A 25,908-nucleotide genomic window follows, 5' to 3' on the forward strand; every position below is an offset into this window, starting at 1 on the left:
AACTAATGTCATCAGTTGCAACTTTTGATTTTAAAAATGCATAAGAAATGAACATGAATTAATATTAATACATTCTGTAGTAGTATTGTTAATTGTTAGTTCATTTTGTAAGGGGGACCCCACATATGATGAACCTTTAGCAGTGGACCTCTTTCCTAAAATGTATATACATATATCCATATTTTGTATAAAAACATTCAAACTGTCTTAGATAAATAGTAATTGTAATATAATAATATTTTAAAGACTTTGTTTAGAATTTTTGCTTTGTCTTTTTTCTCTCAAAATTTTCTGGGGACCCCTTAAAACCTTCTGGGGGACCCCTGAAAAACTCCTGAGCTAACACATTAACAAAGTTAGCAAAAAACAACCGCATTGTAAAGTGTTACAGAATAAACTTTTTGATATGACACTTTAAAATTCAAGGGCAGCCACATCTAGAAACATCTGAGGATTTTTGGGAATACAGGGATGAGTTATTTGGTTATAGGTGTGTGTTGGGTTAAAACAGTGTTTGTGAGAAACATAGCTAATGTCACATTAAACTCATCTTTCATCTTATAACCCAGCATCAAGAACTTCACACAAACACATATACTCCACATGGTAAACAGGATAATGTTCTGATAGTGTGTTGGTCGTAGCCCGGTCCCCGAGAAAGCAGGGAAAACACGGACGCTCTATTCCCGGAACGTCCAACACAGACCCTCTCTTCAGCCCAACTAACCTCACTGAGTGTGTGTGTGCGCGAGCGTGTGTGTGTGTGTGTGTATGTGTGCGCGAGCGCGTGTGTGTCTGTATGATGAAAGAAACAAAGTTGCAAATAAGATAAATTGTGTTAAAATTGTATATGCATTTCCCTGAAACATACTTTGTGTATGTGAGTGTGATCTGTAGATGAACACAGCAACTGTGTGTAAGTGTGTGTTTGTGTGTTGTGTGTATGTGCGTGTGTTGGTGTATAAGAGGCGTTCTGTCTGCAACTTTACAGCCTCTCACAGACATGCAAATATTTCCAGAGGGATTCAAAATGGAAAACACAAACACACACATTAAATTAGCATGCTCAAAACACACACACACAAAACATAGAAAAGCCCATATAAGAAAAGGACGTTTTGTGCTTACAAACATAAAAACAAGGACATAAACATTATAAAACACAAAAACAACAATCAAACTCACACACAATACATTACACAACATCTGGTACGTCTGTCCTGTTTGTTGAAATGCGTGCGTGTGTACTCACTTGATGGTATCGCACAAGCTGGTTCGGATATTTGAGGTAAACTCCATCCCTTCATGTTGTATGCTGATACCTGAACATAATAACAGGTGCCCTGGAACACACAAACACACAACATCTCTCATCTCTCATCTGTAATTGGCTTAGTGACCTCTTTATACAAATTAACATGAAGTCAATGTCAACTTGATTTACTCTGAAACAAATGTTTCTGGTCTTACTGTGACATAAATGACATAAAAGTGTCTTCATTAATATGCTGAATAACATATCATTTGTGTGTATGCAGTGCTCATAGTTTTACTCTGTATACTAACCACTGTGAGTTCAGTGATGTCATACTGAAGTTGAGTCACATCTTCGATGACCATCTCACCCAGCAACGGGCTAAAAGAAGGAACGCTGCTCCAACCCACTGAGATAGACACAAGCACATGAGATGATTCATCCAGAAGTGTAACATACAGTAAACTCATGACAGGTTTAGTCCAATTGGGTGAACAGATGTGTCAGGTTCACCAAAATGCACTCAGATTTAAAAGGGACATATCATGAATATTTTTCGTGTTTAAGTGCTATAATTGGATCCTCAGTGTTTCTATCAAACTTGAAATGTGAACCCAGTAACTTAGTTTTGGTAAACCATTCTCTGCAAAAGCATGTGAAAAAATAAGTCCCCTTATAAGCTCCCCTTGTGATGTCAGAAGGGGATAATATCGCCCCTTTATCTGCACTGTCCATTTAGTGCAGAGAGAAAGAAAATAATTGACAGCACAATTGAGTTTCAACAAATCATCATTATGGCAATCAGTGTTTGCATTTTATCAGCTCATTTGCATAAAAAGCGCCACACCCAAAACTTTTTGTGCACAACCATCCACCTTATTTTTGACGTAAATGTGTGCGCCGCCATCTTTGACTTCCAGTGAGCCACTACAGCTAATGGTAGTTGTATTGCGAGGGACACGAGTGTGCTGTTTTGACTGGCTTTTTACTGTTTATTATGAAATCCAGAAAGACCGGCATAATTTGTGCAATTGGGGTTGCCATAATATCTGGTACAAATGCAGTAAATCACTACAAAACATTTATTTTAACCATAATCCATGCACAAGAACTGAATGTGTATGTGGCGCACATGCACTCATGATCTGTATTTCCATCCAGTAAAAACTTTTATAGAAACTGCCAGTAAATAATAAATACAATAATTGTTCAAAAACAACTTGCTTTTACAAATATGCTAATTTAGCTGGTTTATTTATTCTGCTACTATATATTATTACAAATATGCGATTACAACTTATTAGTTAATGTTTATAATAGTTTTTTTATTTGTTTGCACACACTTTTGTTATGTTTTGAATCAAAAAGCAAAAAAATATTTTTAAATATTTAAATATACTTAAGAATAATGAGTAACTCAAATAGATTGTCATCATCTGCTCCGCTTTTCATAAAATATAATATCTTGACAATATTTAATGTTAACATCTATTGCATAAACATCTTTATGTATAAGTATGTGAATATGACAAAAATTATGCCCAGAGCTTTTAAAAACTTTTTCATGTATTCTTCGGATGTTCATGCCTACACCACAAGGCGCTGCAAAGATTTTTATCTTCCTTTTTGTAGAACTACAGCTAATCAATCTACACTAAAATACAGAGGGCCTTTCCTATGGAATCATTTAGATTCTGTATTAAAGACTAAAATCACTTTAACCTCTTTTAAAGGAGAATTGAAAAAAATGTTAATATACAAATAAGTTTATTTTGTAAATTTGTTATATTGAAATGATTTATGTATTGATTGTATTGTCTTGTTTGATCATGTAATAGTATGTTTCATTTAATGAGATTTCGGGGAGGTGGTTTTATAAGACCTTAGGGTCTTCTCACTCTCTCCCGCACAGTATATATTTTTTTTCTTTTGTTTCCTTTTATGGATTTATTAAAGTTGTATTTTAAATGTGCAAAAAAACAAATCAAATCAAATCAAATCAAAATAAACAAATATTTCCTAAACTCATGTCTCCATCTAGTGCGTGAGAAGCAATGTAATAATATTTTCATAAAATGAAAACAATACTGAATACATGTAATAGTTTAATGTGTTTATTATGGTTTGTTCAAATAATGCCGAGTTCAGACTGCACGATTTTAGCCCTGATTTTGACTCGCCGACAGGTTTTGAGAAATCGCCGACAAATGCCCGAAATCACAGGCAAATCGATGCTCGTGCACGCGAGTGACAATCACACAGTGTGAATTATAAAAGACGAGTCGCCGACACCCGTAAGATATTTGGCATGCTAAAGATATTTGGCATATAGCAGCTAGCGTGGACATTAGCCAGACTCCAAGTACAACGACTTGGTTGAACAAAAATAAACAATATTTTGTTGCTTACGCTTATGTATTCAGTCATTATTCATGGTATACTAAAAATCCATGTAAAAAAAATTAATTCTCAATGTTCTCAGGTCAAATATTTATATGTGATTATTACACGGCTCTCTGGAATGCTTGATTCTGATTGGTCAGTTGAGACATTTGCAGGTTCGTTCTTTTCGAATAATAACCGCTCCAAAATAATAACGTATAGCCGGACTACTTGCACAAGTAAAATCGTTCCGCGCCAATAAAGATCAATAAAGATTACTGTCTGTTTGGCGCCATCTTGTGACAAACACTCGACAACCACAACAAGACACAGACAGCTTAAAACCTTACTGAGACTGAACTTGACAAAATAGAGCATGACAGCTACGAAGCCAACACACAAAAAAATACAGAATGGCCATTAAAACTTCTCAAAGACTGGCTAAAAGAGAAAAAATGGAGACAAGTATGAAGCAAAGGATCTTAATAAGGTATTACGATCATTTTATGCATCTGTGCAAAGTTTCGCGGAAGGATAAAAATGTTAATTTAAAACAAATATGCCAATAAAATGTTTCAAATTCATTTTCATGTCCAGTTTTTTTTCTTATGTGGCAAGTAGCCGTGTAATAAGCGGGATAATGTAGAGGCAGCCGGTAGTTATTGGGAAGTAAGCCCCTTCAGTGTGATACAAGACCCTCCGCTTCGCGTCGGGTCCTGATCACACTGTCGGGGCTTATTTCCCAATAACTACCGGCTGCCTCTACATTATCCCTTACTTAAAATTTGATTCATTTCGATTAATTAATTACAAAGCCTCTAATTAATTAGATTAATTTTTTTAATCGAGTCCCGGCCCTATTAAAAACACGAATTCTTGGTCTATTATTCTATGTACCAACACTTGGCTGACTTTCCCATTGTAAAGATACTGGTATGCCTCTGTGCTTTTATAGTTGCGCATTGAAGACCCGTCACCCCAGAACAACAACATACTGGTATCGGGTATCGGCCTCGATACCACATTTCCTAAAGTACTCGTACTCGTTAAAAGTCCCCCGATACCTAGAATCGATACCACGGTCTGAGAATTGTCTCTGTTTGAGCGGCATGTAAGGGGTTAATGCCTATTGCGTTGTCCAAAGAGGCAGAGTTTACAACAAACTGGAAAACTTGTCCTTTGTTTTTTTGTAAAATTGTATAACTAAAGCTGTTATCTGTCAATTTAAATCATGTTTTTTTATTAAGTACTCTGTATCGGTATCGGCAAGTACTGAAATGCAAGTACTCGTATTCCAAAAAAGTGGTATCGGTGCATCCCTAGTATTTAGTACAATAAACATGACTGACAACTGCAGATTTTGGAGAGTCGTGGTCAAGGGTGCTATGGTGTATGTTTTTTTTTTATATATATTTTTTGCTATTTCATTTGGTGGCACAGATGGTGCTGAAATAACTGATGGTGGGGTCAGGGGTCACTCACCACGATATTTGGTTATAACAGCAGAGTTGTGACAAAGCGGCTCTTGAAAATAAACTCTGAGACTGGTGCTACTGCTGACAGACAGATGGACATCGCTTGGTGGTTCAGGAGGACCTAAAAACCAATCACACATTTTAAATAATATACTGCACTGCAGCAGTTGGTATGCGTCTGTGTGTGTAACTCACTGGCATGCGTGTATCCCGTCTGCATGCGTTTGTAAAGGCGGAGCTTCCATTCCCAGGTCTTTAGCTGTCGCTCTCTGTTTGACTCCTCCCTCTCCTCAGGTTCCTCTCCTGTTACCTGGGTGGCCAGCTCAGCGATACGGTGCTCCGCCTCTTGCACCAGCGAGGCCAGGTGAGATGCTCGGCCTTCAAGACTTAAAACTAAAAACATTTTTAAATGATTATATACACAATAACTGATTTTTCAATTCATTTTGGGCTACTTTTTCTGTACATCAAAGAGGACATATCATAAAAATCTGACTTTTTTTCCATGTTTAAGTGTTATAATTGGGTCCCCAGTGCTTCTATCAACTAGGGCTGGGCAAAAAAAAATTTTTTTCAGATTAATCGTTTTTTTACGTGGTCGATTCAAAATCGATTCTCGAAGGCCACAAATTGTTTTTGTTTTTTTTCGCGAAAATTGATTCAAGTGAATCTAATTACTAGTCTTCTCCTCTAGATGTCACCCTCTTTTTTGCCTTGCGCGATGTTACCAAGGAGCGAGAGGCGAGCCTGTCATTTATTCATTCAAGGCTTAAAATGGCGGTTTTAGGTGCTTCGTCGACGTTGATGCCACCTTCACATAAAAAGTCATAGGTATGGAAGCATTTTAGATTTCGCAAAGACGACGACGATAGTGTTGTGGCTTTTAATTTCTTTTTATTAATTACCCACTTGTAAACTTCTGTTCACTGTTCTTTTTTATAAATATAGTATTTGTATTAAATCTGTATTCATTGAGTTGAATTGAGAATCGAGTATAAAAATCGAACCGAGAATCGAAATTGAATCAATCTGGAACATCTTAATTGATACCCAGCCATACTATCAACCTAGAAAATGTGAAAAAGATCAACCCAGTAACTTAGTTTTGGTAAACCATTCTCTGCAAGCATGTGAAAAATAGGTACTTGAAATTTGTCTCCCCTTGTGATGTCAGAAGGGGATCTTATTATAATAATACCGCCCCCTTAATATAACCACAGCACTGCCATTTATTGCAGAGCAAGAAAAAAATTATAATTGACAGCACAATTGAGTTTCAATTTCAACAAACCACCATTATGGTGATCAGTGTTTGCTTTTCATCAGTTCATTTGCATTTTATAGGACACACCCAAAAACTGCACATTTTTGCTCGCACCGATAAAGTGGTAATTTGAACATGCTATAATACATTATCTATATGGTATTTTAAGCTAAAACTTCACATGACATATGTACTCTGGGGCCACCAACAACTTATTTTACATCTTAAAAAAGTCTTGGGAAATGTCCCCTTTAAGAAAAAATACATATGAAAAGGGTCCTGCTTTATTTGCTTAACTACCCCCCCATACGTTCTTAAATGTCATTTGTGTTTGCATTTAAATTCAACTATGGTATGGCACTAGGTTTAACCTTCATAGGTTGGCATGTGTCATAACTCTTGCAACAATACTTATGAAGTACTCAAGAGCACTTGAGTAACACGCCGCCATCTGTGTGTCTATGTGTGAGAGAGTAAAAGCCTTTTTTTCTTTCTCGAGTATGTGATCTTGACACTTTTATCTTTGTGCGTGTATGTGACCCTTTGAGTGTGTGAGACATGTTTGATGTCTGTGATGTGAAGTGTGTTTATATAAAGTACATTCAAGGCTCTTATTAAAACTGGTAATGACATGGATTACTGTGCATCTGTGTGTTAATACTTCATCAAAGCCAAGCAGCTGAGTCTAATGGTGGTTTAGAGATCACGCTCCTGCAGAACTAGCATGCAACCTCTCCGGCGCTTCTGGACAGTCCGACTGTGGTTAAGGAATTAAAAGTCGGCACTTTTGCTATTTGATTTTGGCTATGTGGTGTAAAATTGGCTTCTATGTATTTGAGCCAATTGATGCCACAACACACCACACACAATTATACAGTTCACATACAGTCTAACAAACCACATAAGTACAACAGGGTAAAATCTGTTTTGCAAAATGCTTGAACAAATGTTTTATTGCAGATTGTTGTAAATCTGATTGGATGAGCCATGCTTATAACCAGTGATGTAAACACTACAGTTAATACTACTACTAGTTAATATTAGAGATTTTCTTTAACATATGAAGTTTTTTGCAAATGTTTAAAGCAGTTATGTGAAAAAAGATTTCATCTTTTGTGTAGTACAGTTATGAATATTATGTTGTCTGGATTTTTTTTAACTATTTCAAACACAACATCTATCCATCTATCCATCTATCCATCCATCCATCCATCCATCCATCCATCTATCTATCTATCTATCGGCATGCAATAATAAACAAATTGTGTGCCGATACCGATATATGATTACTTACAACAAAATCAACCGATAACGATAAATACCAGATAGTTTTACTTTTTACTCCTTGTTTTAAAGTACTATGTCGTAAAATCCTAAAAGCTGTGCAAACTGCAACAATTGGGCCATGCTAGATAGTGAGGGGGAAAGGCATTTATTTGCAGATAAAAATATATCGGCCGATATATCGGTGCATCCCTAATAATTTTAGTTCCAGTATTAAAAGGATTATGTTTTTTACAGTGGAGTCAAACTAAAATCTATAAAAATTAGGACCATTTTCTTTTTACATAATATAATTTGTCTTAATTTAATTTAGATTATCAGGTGAAAAGTTGATAAATAAAAAAGTAATACTATATTGAACATTAGCAGCCTTTATGATATTGCTGCAGCCACTATTTCACACAACCCACTAGCAGCTACAGCATTGTTTTAATGTATAGCATGTGGCATGCATCTGTGCATTAAATACATGCTTTTACTTTATGATTCATACAATAGGGGCCCATGCGTCTGTGTATGTACTCACAGTGGGGGCTCTCTTTGGCCCCGGCTCGCAGCAAAAGTTTGGCCATAGGGACGTTGTTGGTCATGATGGCAATATCAAGAGGCAGCAGACCTTCACTGTTCGGTGTGTTGAGGTCCAGCTCTTCCAGACTGAAGGTGCTCAAGAGAGACTCCACCACACCCAGCTCCTGATGTTCCACAGCTTCAAACAGAGCTTCATTACCCTGAAACTTTACACACATTGCCAGATGTATCACACTGATGCACACACAAGCAGGAACCTTGCTTTCCATACAGTATCAAGAAACCCTTTTAGCTATATAAGGTTATTGTGTGGAGGTTTCATTCTTGGTTCTTTAGATCAGCGTTTTGGTTTCTGGGTTCATAAAAAGTTGGGGGTTCATCTCACCATGGTGGTTTTGTGTGGATGGTCTTTGTCCGACTGGCCCGGGAGCACAGGATCGTCCAGAGCCAGGTTTGCAGTGCGAAACTTTCCAGAGAGGTTTCTGTAAAGGCGTCGCGCCGCGTTCGGAGGAGACGAACATGACGAGCTGGAATACTTGCGGGGAATCAGAGGATGAGGGTCTGGAATCTGTTGAGTCATTTTGGATTCGGCCCTAAAAGACAAATGTGACAGAATGTGATCTCTTTAAAAATAAAATAAGAAGAAAGAACACAAGAATCCATGATCTTATGGAGTACTTTCAGGGCCAGGCTGAATTTTTTAGCTTTTTTTCTGTGATTTTTTGAAAAAATCTGTGGAATTCTGCGGAAATATTTTTAAATGTTTTAAAAAGATATTAAAGAATTTAAGCTGTAAATATTACAAAATTGCATCTAAAACATTAACTTTTTAAATGCTTACAATGAAAATGTATACACCAAACCAGTGAGTCATCTGAATTAAACTGGACCGACATAAACCATATAATGTGCATGTCAAGATAGAATTATAGTTTTTTTATATATATTTTTATATAAAATTACATAATGTTTATAGTGTTATATATTATAGCAGAATATTAAAGCTTTTGTTAATAATCTCTCATTATGAATTACGCACGTAATTTTTACAATGCAATGTAAACTTTATATTAATCCTAACAAGACCATTCGTCCTGTAAACAGATTTGAAATGATCATGTGCTGAGAGTGTGTCACATAGACGATAAAGTCAATTGAGATCTCCTTAACTCCGCAATAAGTTTTATTTCATCTCAAATATCAAATGATTCGTGCTCTTTATCATTAAAAACTGTCACAGCAAACAGCACACGGAGAGTTTATGTACTGCTTGTCAATGATGGCTACCGCTCACGAACACGCACAAGCGCGGGATATGTGTGCTGCTCAATGACGGGAATTAAATCCCATGCAATTCTGCCGAGTTTTCCATGGAAATCTGCGGGCACGGATTCTGTTTGGGCCTGAATATTATTAACAATATATGGAAAAATTACAACCTGTTCATATTTGTGTATTATTGGACTCAGGAATGTTAACTGGTGATACCATGGTTTAGTGGTGGTATCAGATAGTAATACTGTGGTACTTTGATGTATATCATGGAATTAATAGCATTCATATACTATAGTAGATTCAAAGATCTCCAAGATAAACCATGGCATGTAAAAAACAAAAAATACCACAGCAAAACACTGCAACTTTACAACTTAAATCAAAACTTAAAGCATGCACAAACAGCCACTGAATATCTGAATGTATAATTTTTCTTACATAAAACACAAAAAACTAAATGTTGATGACTGAATCTGTCAGTCTCTCATATTAAGCTTAACATCTCTATTTGTGCTTTGTGGAAGAAACAAAGTGATTCGGTCCAAAATTATTCAATTTACAACGTTTTACGAGTTTTTGCCCGTCACTACCACACAAACATCAAGCCTTCTTGCGTAAAACAAATGGGGAAATGAATGAATTGAAAAGTTCCTCCTTGAACTCTACAACCATCACAGATGTCCTCGTATCAGGACGTCCCCATTGTCTTCATTGGACACAGAAACAGGCGAACACCTCTGATAATAACGTGGTTATTTTAACAGGCAGGTATGTGGTGTGCGCAGATAAAAGTGGGTATATTTGTGGCATGCGGATCAGTTTCAAAGCCCGTTGATCTCGGGGCTTAAAGTTTCTCCTCTTGTGCCGAACAAACGGGCTGCCGAACGGACGGCACACACTCACATGAAAGAACGGCAGATGAAAGCACGAGGGATAAAGAAAGACAAGAGAAACAGGGACACCACATGTTAACACAGCCGCTTCAGCGCCCCATCAGACCAAAAGTGACAGGGCGCACAAGCGCACACGCTCGCACGCGCTTATCGCACAGCTTCAGAACGATCTGAATGTCTGCAGGTTAACGTGATTTAAACCTGAATTTTAATGAATAAAAAATGCTTATGTTGTAAACGAGGATAAAATATTTTTGTACAATAGGCAAGGTCTATTAAGGCACACAAGATGGCAAACATTCCCAAATCATGCTGGAAAACATGGATTATCAGGTTTTCACAAACATGTGCAGTCCATGCCAGCTGTCATTCAAACTAAAGAGAGGCATATCAAATACTAAGAAATCGAAAACAAAATAAAAACTCCCAACATTTTATCGAAATCGCTAAATTGACAAAATTTTATCTTAACTTTTATCAAACTTAGTCAACACAAAAAAGAAGCACACATATACGCAATTATTTACGTAAAATACGTCGGATGCGACGTCCACGCAGGCACGCAGTTAGGGAAAAAGTCTTCAAATATCTGGGGAGTGTGTTTGGCATCACAACAAGGCCTCATCAAAAGGCACGGCAAAATTTAGCCCCCCACACACACCCACAGACACACACACACAAATACGAGCACATTTAACACATCCAGTGAGCCAAGGCTAAATGAGAATAGGCCATAGTGTGGAAAATGTCCTGAGTAATGCGTCTGTCTAAGAATAATAGTCACCGAGAGCAGTAGGCGCATATAAACAGATGCGATCCTGCGCACATGTGCTCGTGTTGAGCTGACTGCTGGTAAGAGATTTACTCTTTACCGTTTCCCCGAACACATGCTCACATTTACCTCCGAGATCAAACTCTGTCCGATGTGACTGCTAATGCGTCTGCTAAATTATCTGCTGTGTTTAAAGAGAAACAATGGGCCGAGCCGGAGAGCGCGTGCAGAGTATTTTGGTCACTCGTTTGAAGTTACAATCAGATTCCATCTGATGTTGCTATACTGAAACTTTATTGATGGCCTCTTAATTCACTTTTAAATGTACAAAATTGTTTAAGATGCAACAATGTAACGCAGTTTTGACACTTGTGGCATTCCATAGTTTTAATAACGTTCTAAAATTTGGACTCACACGCATACAATTGCGAAAAGCACTCAGACTGATTCTTTTCATAACAATCATTGATCCCATCGATAAAAACGAAATGTTTGAAATACATTTTGACAAACGAAAATGAAACAGGGTGATCTCCCTCTTCACTTTATGAAAAGTGGGTTACAACAGAGGAAAGGCAGAGGGACTCCGAGAGTTTATATGTGGCTGTAAGAAGGAAAGTCTGAAATTTGATTCTTGGCACCAGACAGACTGGAGGCAAACAGGCCGACCAGCCAAAATTCAGAGGGGGAGTGTGTGTGTGTGTGTGTGTGTGTGACAGTAAGCAACAGGAGGGCAGTCAGGACAGTATTACCGATTAGAGTTTGTGTGTTACTAGGGTCAACACAATCCCACTCTCTCTTTCTACTTCAGGCCTAGTGGAGCCAGTCTAACCCCTCGACCTCGCACACATACACACACACACACAATAGAGAATCAAAGCTAATCAGTTGATTCCCTCTCTGTTTGAAAGACATGCCGACTGCTTCACATGCCATCACTGATTTTCAGGGAACAAATGCTTTCGATGTCAATGCAAAATTAAAAGAAAACTAAAAGAGAATTTAGTTTTGCGTGAAGAAAATTAAGCCCGTTTTTTCATGACAATCACATTTCACTGCCACTGTTACTGTAATGCACTTGATTTGCAATCGTCATATTAAATTCATTTTATACGATTATTACTAGATTAAATTTACAGCAATTTTAGCAATATTACAATAAAAAACCAAAACACAGTGATTTATTTTATTTAAATCAGCATAAATGAAAAGCAGTACAACAAATACTATTGTGATAATATAATAAAATTTTCTTCACATTACAGTGACATTCGCGAAAGTAATACTCATACGATGACAGTTTCATTCACGTAATTTTGCAGTGACAGCATGTTTATTATTAAATGCACGTTTTCGTGTTTATTTCCTATTACGGGCACGTTTGCGTGATCTTGCTGCGGGCATATGTATTATAATCCCGTCAGATTAAGAGATTAACCGCGGGAGTATTTGCGTGCATGCGGCGGTATGCGCATTGTGTGCGCGTGCTGTCGCAGCAGTAGTCGTTCCCCTGTGAGAGCGTTTGCTGTGTTGAGTTCAACTGCCCGCCACCTGTTTGCCCCCCTCCCTGCCACCCCAGGGGGCAAATCTCTCTAATTCTGATGAGCGGAGACAGAAGAGCGTCGCCATGGGGATGTTGTGCAGGGGGACGAGACGCTCATGTGAGAGCGGGATCAATCAATGTATGAATGCGTACGGATGCGTCTTTGTGCATCAGCCCCATACGTGTGTGTGATGTTAGGCCAGTCTAAGAGTCACTGGCGACAGACAGCTCGGCGTGCGGGAGGTGACGGGGAGTCTGTGTGAGTCTCCGTATCGCTGCGAGGTCCAAAAAAGCATGGGGGCCCAGCCCTCATCATGCCCAGCCAGGGTGGCTACATCCTGGGGACACGCCGCCCCGAGACTCCCCGGAGTTATATGCGTTTCTGGAGCTCGGCTCCAATCTGCCATATGCCGCCCAAATGGGAAGATGACCCAGATGCGGTCACCAATATCTGTGAACGACCACTGAGGGAAGCACATAAACTCTTTCAAAACACAAAGAAAGAAGTCATTAAAAGGAGTTTTAGTGCTCACTATACCAGGTCTACAAAAGCTACGTGGGAAAAGTGTAATACTTTTGAACTTTGGTAACACCTTGTACTCAAAAGTGTTTTTGGTGGTCACAGAAAAACATTGGTGCAAAGTTTTCTTAAAATGAAAGACGTAATATTGTAATTATGTGCATGTTTAATATGTCCTCCAATAAAAGCTATAAAATTAGCATTTTAGACTCAGAATTTATGAGTTTTGGAAATTCAAAAGCCGTGGGATAAGGGTGTAGGGGTCAGCCATAGCTGGAGTCATGATGTCTGCAGAGAACAGAGGGAAATCTTGACTAATTTGATGCTTTCAGAGCCAACATGGCTACCCTACAGTGTGTAGAGCCAACATGGCTTCCCTGCAGTGTTTTGAGTCGGCATGAGTGACCTGCACTGCACAGATGGAGCAAATTCAAAAACAAAAGAGGAAGATGTGCAGAATTTAAAAGAAATTCATTAAAAACACTTTCTAAAAGAAAATTTAGAAGATAAAAAGTATCAAACAGATCTTCATCTTAGATCTTAATCAGGGTTCCCACGCCTTAGTTCAAATTCAAGGACCTTTCAAGGACTTTTCAGGTCCAATACCCTCAAATTCAAGGACTAAATGAGGGGAAACATTTCAAGTGAGGGTAAGGTTACATTGTGTTACCTTTAAAAATACATTGTTACAGTTCCCTTTCGAGGGAACTCGCGCTGCATCACTGCGGTGACACTTTAGGGACGCCTCCAGGGGTAAGTGAGTCTGAATCTGTTTATAAAATTCAACCAATGGTGAGGCTTAACGACAAAGACGGTGAGGTGGGAGCCAGGAAGTATATCGCTATCTGAAATATTGTCAAAGACAGCGTTACATAAAAGTATGGCTAGGGAGACGCAGCATATCGTTTCCTTCTCAGGGAACAAGAGTTACATACGTAACCCGAGACGTTTTGATGTGTCAAACACAATTATGCAAAAAAGCCTTTTGGTATGAATCAACATTAGCATACCGAAGATATAAGCATTTAAAGCGAACAGTTTAGCTAGCACGTGTGTTTAAAACGTCTAGAATTTTTATGATATTATCATACACTACTTTTTTTCCAGAAAACTTCTTGCATAAAATAGTTTCACTTTCAATGACCTATATCTATGTATGTATATTTTCAAAAACTTCCCAGGGCCTTGAATTTTTTCCCCCAGATTCAAAAACTTTCAAGGACCCATGGGAACCCTGCTTCATCTATGACCATATCTGTGTTTAGTTTCTCACACTGCCCTTATTGTAATATTCGAATTTGAGCCTTCAGTTCTGCATTGTGTGGAAACCTGTTTAGCACAGATTCTGTGTAAAAAAAATGTATATCTAGTTTTGATACAATAAAAGTTGTTACAAACTTCATTAATAACGTTCGATTTTGACTCATTTGCACTAGTGTAAATATTGATGTAAAAGGTTTGTAGTACCAGTCCACGCTGAGAGAACGCCTCCTGTAGGCCGGAGGTCTGGACTGCAGGCTCCTGTCGTCCTTACAGTGTTTGTCCTTCAAAGAGAGACGCTGGGTTAACTTCACGATTCCAGACTCGCCTCTGCAAAACACACGCACGAATACAACATGAGGTCAGTACTTAGTGCTGATTATTGCATCTATTTCCATTTCATCTTTTTATTTTGTTTACTTAATACTCATTTAACAACCCACACAAACATGAGCAGATATGGTCCCGAATAACAGTCAAAAACTGATTAGCATGTCTTAAATCATTTTGCACTTAAAATGGCTGCAATTGATGCTGATAGGAGGGACATCACAGAGATCAGAGAGCGTCTGGTACAAGGCAGAGGATTTTTTCCACACGTAACAGTTTATTTGGAATGCAAGAGGAACTTATTATTCAAAAATATTGATTGCCAAGCCATTTATTTTTTATTTGCTGGAGGAAATAAAAGAGAAGTCACTAGTAGATGTCACACAATAGCAGCTGTTTTAAAACATCTTTTAAACCTTACATTTTGTACTCTTTTTCTTTTCAGTCTACTACGGCTTCGTTACTTGGGATTTCGCACCCTGAATTGTCCGCTGCGATGTCCGTGGTGCTGAACTCAAGCACATCAGGTGTTAGTAAATCACCTGCACCTCATCAGCCCTATTTGTGACCCTAAACTAATCTGCATCTGTGTTATTTAATTTGCACATTTTTAGTAAATAACCCGCAGATATTACCACTCCCATCTGCGCTTTTTTGGAATTGCGCTCTCGTGCTAATCTGCCCCGATTAGTAAATCTGTGCCTAAATGTAAAAACATCCTGTACTCCTGTATACTCCCAAAATGATAAAACGTAATGATACGAAACCCCTTAGGAACATATTTAACTTCAAAGTCATGAAAGAAACAGTCTTTATTTTTCTTCATGTAACATATAATCTCCCAAGTACATGGGGTCAGAATCACCTGTAAACTTTGTGTTGTGTGTCATGTGCAACAGTGTCGTCATATCCACAGCATTCACCCGGGCAGCAGCGGGCATACGAGTATGTGTGCTGAGAATGATGGCACTATAGAGACATTAATGAGTTCTCTACACTCAATGACAAACAAGTCAACAAGTGTTACTCTGGAGAAATCTCTGATGACGAGACCCACGGTACAAGGAGCATTTAAATAGCGATGGACAAGGTCAGCGGGCAAGTGACCGAGCTCGAAACACTCCTGACATAAAGGGGTGACCGCATCTGTAGAGGGAATGTTCCTAGACAGAAGCCGTTTGGGAATAAGACAGGAAGAAGGATAGCGGGATGGATCTGATTCCATCGGCAGCTGTTCCCGATGCTCAGCGGAGGTCCCGCGTGCTGATGTCTTACAGTAGGAAGGCCTGAGTGATGACATCATCTCCTTTAAGAGCACCCGCAGCGCGTGTACGGCCGTGACACGTACACACAAACACAAGCATATAAATAAACACCGAACGTAAACACGGCCCATGCTTCGTTTGCATGCGCTTTTAAACACGATGCAGAGAGAGAGAGAGAGAGAGGGAGTAGCGAGCGGTTTTGCTATCATCTAGGTTGCCTTAAGTAGGCAGCTCACTAGATTTTGGAAGAGACCTACAGCGGGGTAGACGTTTTGTTTGATCTCCATCGGTTCTCAGACCGTAGCCAGCACACAGATCCAACACATCAGTCCCGGCTGCTCATTAGACAAGCATATAAATACCAAACATGCGAGAATTAATCCCCCATGCCAGAACTGACAGAAATTGGTTAGTTAAGACTAAAATAAAAGCTCTCCGTACCGCACATCAAATGTGTCCGTGTTATTTCACTTAAACGCTTGGACCCTCACATACACGTACAATCACACACACACATGCTTTCGTACGTGGTTTGTGTGTTATTTTTATAGAATAATATCTCCGTTTTCCGATCCCATAGGATTGTGAAACTGAATATTCAATGACTTTATCCAACTGGAATAAATTGGACGGGTGGATGACAAGCGCTCTGTACCAGAATGCAGTCATTCTCCACAAAAGAAAAAACTTCATACAGGTTTAAAACTGCACAAGGATGAGCAAGTGATGAGAGATATTTTAATTTATTGATGATTTATTCCTTTAAGAGTAAGTAAATGGGGGCAATTTTGAATTCCGATGTGATCAAACAGGTGAATCACACTTGGAATCCTGCTATAAAAAGCAGACGCACATCTGATTCATGTTCTCTGAATTACAAAATAAAATGTGACTTCCCTAGAGAGCCACCTACTCTCTCTCTCTCTCTCTCTTTTTCTCTCTCTCTCTTTGTGGTTATTGCCGGAATGCTGTAACGGACCAAGAGCAGCTTCCATCTCGTCAGTCCCTCTAAAATCCCACAATTCCACACGGCGTCAAGATTCCGAGGAGCGCGCAGACTTCCATCGCAGTGATTATTTATGCTGGAAGGGGCTGTGAGTGTGTTAATGTGCGATACATTTATAAATACAAACGCCACACACAACGAGACGCACACAAAAGGTGCAGCAGTATTCCAAGCCGACTGCTTCAGATGTGTCATCTCCGGCCTTCAAATAACAAGAGCTGGAGCTAATGCCACATGTTTGTGTGTGAGAGAGAAATGCAAAGAGACTATGCCACACACACACACAAAGGAGTGAAATGCCAGGCGTGTGTTGTTGGTGTTTTCGCGGGAAAGCTCCTCTGGCTGGGCTTTGAGGCGTGTGTGTGTGTGTCTGGCACGGCGCTGTCAGGGAACCGTCAGACTTTTACACGGCCAAACCACATCAAAGACACAAACCACAACGCCACACACACACACACCGCTGAGTCAACCTTTACACATACACACATTAACCACAAAACCAAACACTGAAACATGCACACTTATTAAAGTTATTAGACTGTCTATGTGAAAAATGCTTATGTGGGTCAGAGAGAGAGAGAGAGAGAGAGAAAGAAAGAAAGAGAGAGCACATATACTGCCATTACTACAACATATAATTTACCCTAATTAGTGGTGTTTGCTAAGGCAAGTATCACTGTTACTCTTGCTCATATTTGGGATTGTAATTAATACAAACCCCAGCATATTCATTCTGAAACATAATGTTCCTAAAGCTCAACTGGTAGAGAGCATTGTGTTAGCAGCACTAAAGGTCATGGGTTCGATCCCAGGTACCAAACTCATGAAATGTATAGCTTGAAGTCGCTTGTATAAAAGCATCTGCAAAATGAATAAAATGTTCATTTAAATGCTACACATATTCTAATGGATGGCAGATGTCATATTCGCTCATTGATGGTGCTAATAGCATGGGTTCGATCCCATGAAACACAGATACAGATTAAATGTATAGCTTGAATGCACTGTAAGTCACCTTAAAAAAAATGCCAACCATGCCAAATAAAACCAATGACATACGCATCATACATCATTACATTGTGTAACCCATTCGGACACACAAAAACAACATTTTGTCTACACCCTTTGATCAGATCCGAACAGCGGATCGGTTCTCGTTAGGCAGCTGTGACAAATTTATGAGATTTGGCGATTTTGATCTTGGTAACGTTGTGTTCCTATTGATAGGACTTAAACATGGAGACAGAACGTCAATGAGACAAACCCTCACAAAAGCATGATCTTCAGAGCAGTAAAACATTTAAATTCATGTTCGGATGCCAGGAAACCTTTACCATGACCTTTCTCAAATTCTTCTTCAAAGACTCATACACAGTCATAAAACCCTTTAGACTAATACGTTCAATTAAGTTCAATATGGCTTTAAAACGCTCACTCCTGATTAAAGTTGGTCATAAACTAAATTAACTCTTTTCTGTGGGCCAATAAGTGCAAATGAGGTCACAATAGCCGAGATTACGGAAAATACACGGAAAACAATTTTTGCTTCATTTACGCTGCCAATGATTTTCTGGAATCTGTACGTACATTCACACACATACCATAAAGATCCCGTAGAGACACGAGACGTATTTAAAGTCCTGCACTTTTTTCCACATCGTCTGAAGTTTGCTAATTATCTGTGATTTCTCTTTCGAGAAACCACGTGCGTGAATTTTAGTTTATGACAAAATTACAAGGAGCTGGTGATGTGGTGTTTTATCATGCTGGTGAATGATCTCAGATTCAGTGAGGATAGTGACAACACCTTGATCACTGCTACAGCCCAGTTTGCTTGTTATAAATGTTGATCTGCGTTTAAATCCCTGTGTCAAAGAGCTGAACCATAACTTCTTGTTGCGATGACATGCACATCTTCACTACGGCACACCCCTTATGTTGTGTTCACACCAGCCACGGTAGAGGTGGCAAAAATGTGCTATTCCCTCATAGTTTGACGCTTGAACATTTGAGTTTACTCGCTTCTTTCGCGCGTGAAATTCTAGTCATTCGAGACATTCACGCGCAAATCTGCATCATGGGAGGGGCTTCTGCGATTCTCTGCTGAGACTCTTCTCGCTTTCTGTAATCACGTCACTACTACAGCAAGGTCCTGATTGGTTAACACGGCGTGGAAATCCGACGAAGTTCAGGTTTTCCAACTCGCAAGTTTCCCGTGGCAATGCTCAATTCGCGCGGAACGCCCAGCGCCTTCCTTGCGTTCCGTGCATTTCGCGCCATGCCTACCGTGCGTACCGCACCGCAGGATGCCTACTCGCATCTTTGCATTGACTTAACATGTAAATCAACCGTGCTTGCCACCTCTACCGCGGGGCTGGTGTAGACGCAGCATTACTCCATTGTTTCTGCCACTTGTTCAATCAGAATGCGTTCTGTAAATGTTACTGTGGGTTCACACCAGATGCGGGTTCAACGATTTGCAGCGGTAGATGACATACAAAGTAAATGCAAAGTCGCGATTAGATGTGTCCTCGCATGGGGCGATGCAAATGACGCGATATGGGCGGCGTGTTTGCCGTAAAAACATGCGCTGTTCCCCTCAAACATGTCTGAAACTATGTGCGAAAAATGTGCATGACACGAAGTTAAATCCCGCAAGTAATCTACAGCAAGTAACGCAATGCCTCACGTTTGGTGTGTACATAGCATTACAGCAATGTTACTAGGTCCTCTTTTTGGGAGCAATCCGAGAACATTTACGGGATGTGTTTGCGTTCACGCAGAAGCCTCTCTGCCAATTTTACAGACATTTTCAGGGACCAAAATGCTGTTTGAATGGGGTTAATGTAAACTTTACCATCAGCTACCATCAGATCGACGATATTGTGTTCCCAAATGCTCAAAAAATAGGTTTAAATTCACTTTTATACCCCAAGCAATTAAGTTTTTTAATTCCGCTCCTACTAGTGAAAGTTGATGAATAGTCTCCAGACTACATGCTATAATTAAGTTTTTTTATTCTTCTTTATTATTTTTTATATATATATATATATATATATATATATATGTGTATGTGTGTGTGTGTACATATATATATGTACATACGTATGCCAATGGGGAAATTGTCTGGGTGAGTGTTTCGCTTGCAATCCAAATTTCCCTACGGGGATAAATAAATACTGAACTGAACTTTAAGGTGTTCACTTCATCTCCCACTGATGAGCTAAAAGGGACATAACTAAACAACTATCTAAACAGCTTAAACGCTTATTCCTGACATCAGACAGCAAAAGTGTGTCTTACCTTCTCTGACGGGCTGCTTTCCGGTCTATAGAGCCCAGACTCTGAAAAAACACACAGACAAACAGATACACGATCAGACCAAATACTTGATCCTGATTGGACATTAGTGGTCCAACAATAAGATTTTCTCCATAGATGATCCAGTTTAAGGTCACATCATAAAAATACAATAGTCAATCAAACAATATCTGTCATGTAACATAATTGATGGATGTATGGATAGATAATAGATAAAAGAACAGACAGATTGACATACATAGATAGAGAGACAGAGACATACTAGATAGATATTTTGAATCTCCAGACAGACAGAGAGAGACTGTAGATGTGGATGACATTTGGGAAAGTGCATGGGACTCTTTCAAAGGTAACAGTTGGAGGTGGAAGCCCACTGCTGTGACTCTGACCTTTATCTCACAGGGAGAAAAGAGAATGAATTTTAACATGATACCTAATGTCTCGTTTTTAAGTTCAAACTTCACAAGCTTTGTCATCTGTTAAGCTGCTAATGCACCTGTTAACTTCCCTAGAAAATCTGGCTTACACCTGTTAAACAAGTGTGTGTGCAACAAGTCAGACATATTACACAATTTCACACCTTAGCAACATCAAACCAAAGAAATTATGAGATTCCCCTTTGGTAAACTGTTAACCACTTAATTATAACTTTTTGCAACATCACTCGACCGGCACAGAGCATACACACGTTTGTTTGGGAAGACCGTAAATGATGTATCAGCTTGTTTCCGCAATGGTCCATTAGTGTAGTACAGGTAAAGCAGCGTTACAGTAACATTCAAATCGATTAAACACACACCCTCGAAATTTCCTCAGACAGACAGTGTAGTGCTGACATACCTGTACAGATCAGCTCAAGTGTTTCTCTCGTTCTCTTGCTTCAAGTGAAGCTGCATTAGATAAACAACACGCTGTAAACAATCTTACTGTCACGGTCTCTCTTTCTTCTTCTCTTTCTCTGCTGTTGATAGCGTTTTTTCACAGCTTGTCTCAGCTCAAACGCTGAGTTAGTGTACTTTAACTGTGGTTGCCAGGCAATAAGCTTCACTAACTGAGCAGTAAACAGAGAGAGAGAGAGAGAGAGAGAGAGAGAGAGAAAGAGAGAGAGATGGTGTGGGAGGTTCTAAAAGATGGTGAATAGGTAATACTAATTAAATAATGAATATCAATAATTAGTTAATGTCAGTGGTATCTCCTTTGCTGTGTTTACAAGCAAAATTTTGTCAATCCGACTGAATTTAATCCGATTGCAGGTTACGACAGTACAGTTTATATTCACCCTAAACATTGCAATATGATTAAAATGTTTATTTATATGTAAATTTTTTATACTCCAAACCAACCGTCTGCGCAAGTGCACAGGAGGGTTGCCAGATTCACGTGTCAAAACCAGCCCAATTGACTTTCAAAACTAGCCCAAAAGCATCCCACATACGCTGAAACAGTTTAAAAGTCACCCAAATATAAAGTCCGCAAAAAGCAGAGGACTTGGCAACGCAGCGCACAGCATCTCTCCTAGAGTTGACGCTTTATCTATGGATAAATGTACAAAGTAGTGATGCACCGATGTATTGGCCGCCGATATTTATCGGCCGATTTTTGATTAATTTGAAACCATCGGCATATCGGCAATAGCATGAGAAAGGCCGATACCGATTGTTTATTAATTAACTGCATAAAGGCAATGAATTGCATGTCTGTTGTTCAATTAAAATGATTTAATGTTCTGGTGTGCACTATACTTAAGCACCGACAGAAAACCTTTGTTGAGCTGGCTCAAATGTCTTGGACAATAAAAGAAACAGACTGCACTTTAGTCCAACTTTTTTTGAAGTAGCAATCGGTATCGGCATCGGTCAGAAGTTGTCTGTTCAAATCGGTATCGGCCCAAAAAATCCTATCGGTGCATCCCTAGTACAAAGTCAAATTTGAGTTTGAGAAAATTGTTCTTAAGTATATATATATATATATATATATATATATATATATATATATATATATATATATATATACATATTTATGTAATGTTATAAAAGACAAAAACGCTGCAGAATGTACAGCCCGTGACCCCATTACCTTAATAATGTGTGTTGCCATTGCCTGCTATTGCATGTTTCTGTGATGAGAATTATGTGAGACGTAAAGACGATGTGAACTTAAGCTCAATTCTTCTGTGCATGTGCACAAGTTATTTTTGCATCCGAGAAAATACTATGATTCGCGCGTTGACATGCATACTTTTTTCCTGATGATCGGATCACAGATTGGACTACACCACCTCTTTCAATACGATCGAAATTTGCATCCAATCGACCTTATTCATATTGATTAAAGTGAAGGCTTTTCAATCCGATCGTATGAGCCATCAATACGATCACAAACAGATTATTTGGTTGCATGTAAACGTACCTACTGAAACACTGATACAGATCTGAGATGATTTTATTTGTGTTCTTAACCTGTTACTCATATAAATGTTTTTTGTGGTGTATCAGTGGGGTTTGGTAAGGCAAACTGTTCAAATTCCCTATATTATAATAATCAGCTATTGGGACCTTCTTAAATCAGAGACTACATTGCTTGAAAAACAGATGTACCGTTACCTTCTGAGGTGATCAGACTTTATTCACTTTATTCACTAACTTTATTCACTTGCAGTCAAAGAAATTATTAAAAAACTAAACACTGACAAGTTGATTCTTGTCATTTTATTCTCACCATCAGATGCCTCCAATAGTACACCATGAGCCTTCTACACAGACTTGGATCAGATTTTTTTTTAATAAACTGCCTAAGACATCAAGTGTAAATATCTCCTTTCCTGTGTGTATCATTCAGAGCTTAAGATATTGAGTTGTAGTAATTTAATAGTTGGCTTTTCATTGATGCAGAACTGCAGGTGTGCAGTTATGCTTTATTCATTCATTCATGAGGCAGTAATTTACTCATTTATCCATCTATATGATGCTGGTTCTCATTTGCTCTATTGATTCAGTTTAAAGGATAATGATCTGCCCTTTAAATATTCCTTCAGAAGCTTCAGATGTACATCACGCCTGCAGCACTGAACTCCATTTAAAACACAATCCTATTAACAAACCGTTCAGATAAAGACTTAACTGTGCAAAATAAATTAAGAGCTTTTTACCTGAGAATGCATTTGATGAATTAAAGTGAAAAAGCAGAATTAAAGGTGCAGTGTGTAGATTTTAGCGCCATCTGGTGGTGAGGTGGCGCACTGCAATCAACAGCTCAGTCCCGCCGCTGACTCTTCCCTTACGAAGCAAATAGAAAAGCTACGGTAGCCGCCACAGGACAAACATGACATCATTTGAGACAATGTACTGACGAAACTGTAGGGCTACGGTAGAAAATTGTGGTGCAAAATGGGGACTTCCATGCAAGGGGACCCGGCGTGTATGTAGGTAAAACAACTCAACCTAATGTAATAAAAACATAGTATATTATGTAAGGTCTTCATACACCAGTAAAAATATAGTAATCTATATTATATTGCATTTCTGTCAATAAAATGTACACACTGTACCTTTAAAATGAATTTATCAATATTTGTTTAGAGTTTGCAACAAATAACAATTTTTAAATTGACATTGCATGTAAAAGCAGTTCTGATAAGGTTTTAATGTAATACTGAAGTTCAGTGTTTCTTTGTATGTGAAATGAAATTTAATGTGGCATAAAATGTAAACATTTTCAACATCTGCAACAGCAAAACAGTTAAAGCTTATCAAGTTTCATAAAAGTAAGGCAAAATTCGTATAAAGCATGTCAACGCCATCAAGAAAGCAATATAACTATATTTTGCTTAAAGAAAAAACAACTTTTTCTCAGGGCCATTAAGATTTTGTGCATTTTTTGTGTTTGTGTTTTTTGAATTTCACACTGAAATTCAATTAAATCAATAAAAATCATAATTACAGAAATATGAAAAACAATATTATTTAAACGTAAAATTAATATTCGATGTGAGTACAGTACTGTTGTGTGCATGTGTAAGAGATGCCTTTTGGAGTCGCCATGGCAGCAGTTTCTCAACCAATCCATGAGCAGCGTGGCACTTATGAGGTCCCAAAATGCCATGCAGGGATGAGGGATGCTGACTGGGTGGCTGTCTTTCAAAAGTAAAGGCTTATATACTAATGATGCTATATACATTAATATATAAACACGTACACACACTAGGAGATTTTAAAGTCTCTAAATGAATTGCAGTCTACAGGCAAAGAGAAATGGAGCGGTTTTTTCTAGCAGACGCACATTAAAAGCCCTTTAACTAAATGAGGTTGCTCTCATATGAGATGGAAAATTGGAAAACATTTGCAGAATATAATATGAAATGGAAAATCTAAAACCGTCTCTCTCTGTGTTCGTTTGCCATAATGATCTGCAGTCTGCACGCATGGCTGTGCTGCAATTATAAAAGAAACAAAAGAAGAGAAGGTTTTATAATTGTTCTTCCATATTTCCTACTGAATCTGTGTTAATTTCAGACTGCAATCAATATAAACTACCAGTAGAACGTTTGGACATACTTTTGGATGGATCGAATGCGTTTTAAATAAATGTTTAAAAAATCAAAACAAAACCTTTGGACTGAATTCATATGAAATGTGGAAAGAATAAGCAACAGCACTTTTTATCAGATAAGTTCTGAAACTAATGATAGTAAACAAGATGGTGAAAATCTCTTGACTACCACTGCAAACATTTAACAGGGACAAGCACTGCTGTTAAACAGCACACAAAATAAGTACAAAATAATCTACTTCAGTTACAATATAGAAGTTATTCTCCGTCTGAAATACCCTGACAGATCACCGATTTATCAAACAACCAAAATGAATTATAGATTTGAAGAAGGTTATTACGTTTTGTTCTTTTACTTTTTGATATCTTCAGAGATTAAAAAGGAAAGCCAATACTAATACCAAATTTGGATTCTTAAGTGCCCGATAACTGATATGCTGAGCCGATTTTTATTTACTGTTAAACTTCTGCTTTTGTCACAGTTACTACAACACTACTGAACTGAACAAACCCTTGTAATAATAACAATCATTCTCTCTTTGCATACAAAGTAAAATAAATGGAGAGGTCTGAAAGAGAGAATAAAAATTTGTTGGATAATATTAATGTACAAAATAATATCACTGGAATAATATATTGTCAGGAAAGTAACAAACTAAACACCTTATATCTCATTGCATTTCTTAACTGGTATTTCATGTCAAAAAATTTTTTATTTTGTTGTTAACGTTTATGAAATGACTGTTGACAAATCATTGTTTATCTATGCAATTATTTATGCATTAACAGTCAAACTGCGATAGCTCGCAAAGGTAATACATAATTGATTGATTAATACATTTCCACAGATATTTATTTTGATGTTTTTAGTTAAATAATGTTTATATAGTAAATGTTAATAGAACTTATAACATGCTGTGGTTCGATTAGCCTTTAACCCAGTAAGTGAACATAAATGTTATTTTGTGAGGCTAATGGTGAGCATAA

General features: G+C 38.2%; 1 protein-coding gene across 3 annotated transcripts in view; it reads right to left on the reverse strand.

The window, feature by feature from the left end:
- ankfn1b (ankyrin repeat and fibronectin type III domain containing 1b) overlaps window positions 1-25,908 on the reverse strand; it is a 78,687-nt gene that overhangs the window by 20,319 nt on the left and 32,460 nt on the right. For all 3 annotated transcript variants that reach the window (XM_065258821.1, XM_065258820.1, XM_065258819.1), the window contains 8 exons: window positions 20,356-20,396; window positions 14,659-14,781; window positions 8,574-8,781; window positions 8,187-8,394; window positions 5,308-5,505; window positions 5,120-5,233; window positions 1,567-1,664; window positions 1,253-1,343 (listed from right to left, as the gene is read on the reverse strand). In XM_065258821.1, the coding sequence (XP_065114893.1) occupies window positions 1,253-1,343; window positions 1,567-1,664; window positions 5,120-5,233; window positions 5,308-5,505; window positions 8,187-8,394; window positions 8,574-8,781; window positions 14,659-14,781; window positions 20,356-20,396 (1,081 nt within the window). The remainder of the gene's footprint in view (window positions 1-1,252; window positions 1,344-1,566; window positions 1,665-5,119; window positions 5,234-5,307; window positions 5,506-8,186; window positions 8,395-8,573; window positions 8,782-14,658; window positions 14,782-20,355; window positions 20,397-25,908) is intronic.

The sequence above is a fragment of the Paramisgurnus dabryanus genome, chromosome 22 (genome assembly GCF_030506205.2).
Source record: "Paramisgurnus dabryanus chromosome 22, PD_genome_1.1, whole genome shotgun sequence".
NCBI lineage: Eukaryota > Metazoa > Chordata > Actinopteri > Cypriniformes > Cobitidae > Paramisgurnus > Paramisgurnus dabryanus.